This window comes from Haematobia irritans, chromosome 5 (assembly GCF_050003625.1).
Source record: "Haematobia irritans isolate KBUSLIRL chromosome 5, ASM5000362v1, whole genome shotgun sequence".
NCBI classification, from domain to species: domain Eukaryota; kingdom Metazoa; phylum Arthropoda; class Insecta; order Diptera; family Muscidae; genus Haematobia; species Haematobia irritans.
The window spans coordinates 43,219,570-43,223,707 of record NC_134401.1 but is presented as its reverse complement, the minus strand read 5'-3'; the positions used below and the strand labels follow the sequence as shown (position 1 = coordinate 43,223,707).

The 4,138-nt window shown below is 37.4% G+C and overlaps 1 protein-coding gene across 1 annotated transcript; it reads left to right on the top strand.

Annotated features, from left to right (window-relative positions):
* The first annotated feature begins 2,151 nt into the window (after positions 1-2,151).
* Positions 2,152-2,457, top strand: LOC142239653 (uncharacterized). Its single transcript, XM_075311442.1, has one exon. It carries the CDS (start codon positions 2,152-2,154, stop codon positions 2,455-2,457), a length of 306 nt encoding a protein of 101 aa, XP_075167557.1.
* Positions 2,458-4,138: the final 1,681 nt, after the last annotated feature.

Here is a 4,138-nt window from a genome sequence, read left to right as displayed (position 1 = left end):
CATCCGATTATTACCTCATTATCAATTCTATTATTAATAATCTTTCCAATAATATAAAATGAATTTAATTAACAGGAAACTATATATTGAACTCATATTTTATGGTCATTGAAGGTGTAATCCATCATTAAGTGGAAAGTAAAAATGCACATATGGTTTGTTGTCTCTTCAGAAACAGATTAACATTTGACATTGCATGACCCCATGGTTAAATTTTAATGAAATTATAAACACGTATACACTCTAGCGTTTCTTATGAAACAATTAATAATACGTATACGTGCCAATGTCCCTCAGAGTGAATTAATTACACTAGTTTACACTGAAAATGTACATTTGATGAGTGGTGACTTTTCTTATGTATTTTGATCTGCTGAATTCGAAAAAATGTTAAAAAATTGTTTTATGGAATAGTTTTTAAGATATCCCGTTATTTTCAATTTTTCGCTCTTTTTTCACTAAACAAATTATACATCGAGTTAGAAATTATACCGATTATATCGCTGTTGGTACTTAAATGAAAGGTAGTGAGGTATTAACGAATAATCGTGCCGGACAAGTACAAACCATTGAAAAAAACGTTCGGTTTCTCTTCATAGTCGTATAGATGATACTCCATTGAAGTAATAAGACCAACGAAAACGATCGAAAAATGACAAAGTTATATGCAATTGAGTGAACAAATCCGATGTCAAATCATGCAAACATGATCAACTCACACACACAAAAATGCATTTTTGTGTGGCCGAATGGCATTTTTGTAGTATAAAGGGTGATACGGCCAAAATTTGGTCAATATAAAATTGACGTATTTCTTTCAATTTTGCATTTAAAAAACCTGAACACCCCTCATTTTGAAGGTGTGTGTGTAGAATGTTGCTCCTATTTTGATTTTGGAATTCACTCCTCAGTTGTCAAAATGCCGTCCAAGCAAGAAGAGCAGCGTATCCAAATTTTGCTCGGGCATCGCGAAAATCCGAGCTACTCGCACGCAAAGCTGGCAACATCGCTAAAAGTTGTCAAATCAACCGTTACAAATGTAATTAAAGTGTTTGGCGAACGTTTGTCGACAGCCAGGAAGTCTGGATCGGGGGGAAATCGAAAACCGGAAGCCGCTGAGACGACAAAGAGAGTTGCCGGTAGTTTCAAGCGAAACCCTAACCTCTCTCTCCGAGATGCCGCAAATAAACTGGGTGTATCGTCTACAACCGTGCATCGAGCCAAAAAACGAGCCGGACTATCGACTTACAAGAAGGTAGTGACTCCAAATCGCGATGATAAACAAAATACGACGGCCAAAGCGCGATCCCGGAGGCTGTACACGACGATGCTGACGAAGTTTGACTGCGTGGTAATGGACGACGAAACCTACGTCAAAGCCGACTACAAGCAGCTTCCGGGACAGGAGTTTTATGCGGCAAAAGGAAGGGGAAAGGTAGCAGATATTTTCAAGCACATAAAACTGTCAAAGTTCGCAAAGAAATATCTGGTTTGGCAAGCCATCTGTACCTGCGGCTTGAAAAGCAGCTTTTTCATAGCTTCCGGGACTGCCAACCAAGAAATTTACGTGAAAGAGTGTTTGAATAAACGTCTGCTGCCTTTCCTGAAGAAACACGGTTGTTCCGTACTGTTTTGGCCGGATTTGGCATCTTGCCATTACGGTAAAAAGGCCATGGAGTGGTACGCCGCCAATAACGTGCAGGTGGTTCCCAAGGACAAGAACCCTCCCAACACGCCAGAGCTCCGCCCAATTGAGAAATACTGGGCTATTGTCAAGCGGAACCTAAAGAAGACCCAAAAAAACTGCTAAGGACGAGCAGCAGTTCAAGGCAAACTGGCTTTCTGCGGCGAAGAAGGTGGACAAGGTGGCTGTACAAAATCTGATGGTAGGTGTCAAGCGTGAGGCCCGGCAATTCGGATTTGGAAAAGCGAAGGCCTAACTGAATATTTTGTTAAATATCATGTACTTTGTTTATAAATGTAACCAAGAAAATGTTATTTAAATAAGTAGGCTTTGAGAAATTGTTTTTATGTTTTGTAAAGAAATATCTATATCATTAAATAAAATTTTCTTAAACTGTCAACAACAATAGGTTATGGGCCTATAAGCTTAAAAAAAAATAATAATAAAAGAAACAAAAGCAAGCAACCATGAGCGATACTAACAGATATTTTGGCATTGAAAAGCTCAATCAGGACAATTACTACAATTGGAAATTCAAGATGAAGATGTATCTTATAAAGGAAAGTCTGTGGGATGTTGTGGAATCGTCTCCGGCTGAACGTAATCAGGCTTGGATAAAGAAAGATAAGGAAGCCTTTGCGCTTATAAGTTTATGTGTGGAGGATTCTCAGCTGATCCATATAAGGAATCAAGAAACATCAAAGGAAGCTTGGAACAGCCTTCAAAGTCAACATGAAAGAATTACTCTTACCTCGAAGGTAACTCTAATGTGAAAAATATGCAATATGCATATGAGTGATGGTGGTGATATGCAAACGCATATTAATACAATGATGGAATTATTCGATAAGTTAGCTGCAACAGGATATACAAATTTCACGGAAGATTGGCAAGTTTCTATGCTTTTGAGTAGCTTGCCAGCTAGTTACGACAGTTTAATTACGGCCCTCGAAGTAAGACCAGATAAGGATCTCACCCTCGATATGGTAAAAGCCAAATTGATGGAAGAATACTTTAAAAGAAACGTTAGAGAATCTGTATCGGAAATACCCGTTTTAAATACATTTCAAAATCCTAAAAAAAAGGATCTACAATGTTGCTATTTTTGCAAAAGACCTGGTCACATTAAAATCAATTGCCAAAAATATCAGGACTGGTGTAAGAGGAATAAAATAGTTGCCAATATTACGGAAAGCAATGTAGATGGAAACTCAAATCAGTGTAATGAATTCGTGCTTATGACTGCTTCAGGAGGAGGGGAGGAATCCGTTTGGATAATAGACTCTGGTGCAAGCTGCCACATTGCTCAAGACTCAAAATTGTTTCATAGTATTGATACGAACATCGCATCCAGTATCATAAGTGTTGCAAATGGAAACACTTCTATGTCTAAAGGAAAGGGCGTATGTAAAATTAAGACAGCATTTACCAACTTATGTGTGATGGATGTTTATTTTGTTCCTGACTTCAATTCAAACCTGCTTTCAGTTAGGAAGATGACCGAGAAAGGTTATAAAGTAAGTTTTTATAAAAATGAGTGTTTTATAGAGAAAGATGGGACTATAGTTTGCAAGGCTTTTCTTAAAAATGGGTTGTATGTTCTTAATGTAACTAACGATAAGGCTTTGTGTATTGATATTTGTAATAAAGGTTGCATACACTATTGGCATAGAGTTCTTGGTCATTACAACAAACAAGACATTGAAAGGCTACAAACGGAAAAATTGGTGGATAATTTTACTATTGCTGGTTGTAATAAAGACAACAGGCCATGCGAAGTATGTTTACAAGGAAAATTTGCTAGAGCACCATTTCCAACGCAAAGTTTCAACAGATCCAAAAATTGCTTCGACTTAATTCATTCAGATGTTTGTGGCCCCATTTCGCCGTCAACGTACAGTGGATTCAAATATTTTGTAACTTTTATTGATGATCATACTAGATATTGCACTGTATACTTATTACGGACAAAAAATGAGGTTTGTTCAAAAGTCATTGAATTTTGGAAAGAAGTGAAGAACCAATTTGGACATTACCCCAAGATAATCAGATCAGATAGAGGTGGCGAGTACGTTAATCATGATATTAAGCAATTTTTAGCTTCTTGTGGGACAAAAATTCAATATACTGTTCCTTACAGCCCACAGCAGAATGGCGTGGCAGAGCGAAAAAATCGAACTTTGATTGAAATGGTGAAATGTATGCTGGTAGAATCATGTCTCAATAAAGCTCTCTGGGGAGAGGCCTTAGTAACAGCCAACTTTATTCAAAACAGATTGCCAACAAGAAGCTTGTCAAATAAAACTCCTTTCGAGGCGATGCATAGGATAAAACCCAATTTGGAAAACATTCACACGTTTGGGTGTGTTTGCTTTGTGCGTATACCTACAGAAAAAAGAAAAAAACTCGATGTTACCTCAAAGAAAGGAATATTTGTTGGCTATGACAAAAATT

Bases quoted from the DNA above. Each gene is read 5' to 3' on its own strand.
- LOC142239653 (XM_075311442.1), top strand. From the start codon at position 2,152: ATGAGCGATACTAACAGATATTTTGGCATTGAAAAGCTCAATCAGGAC.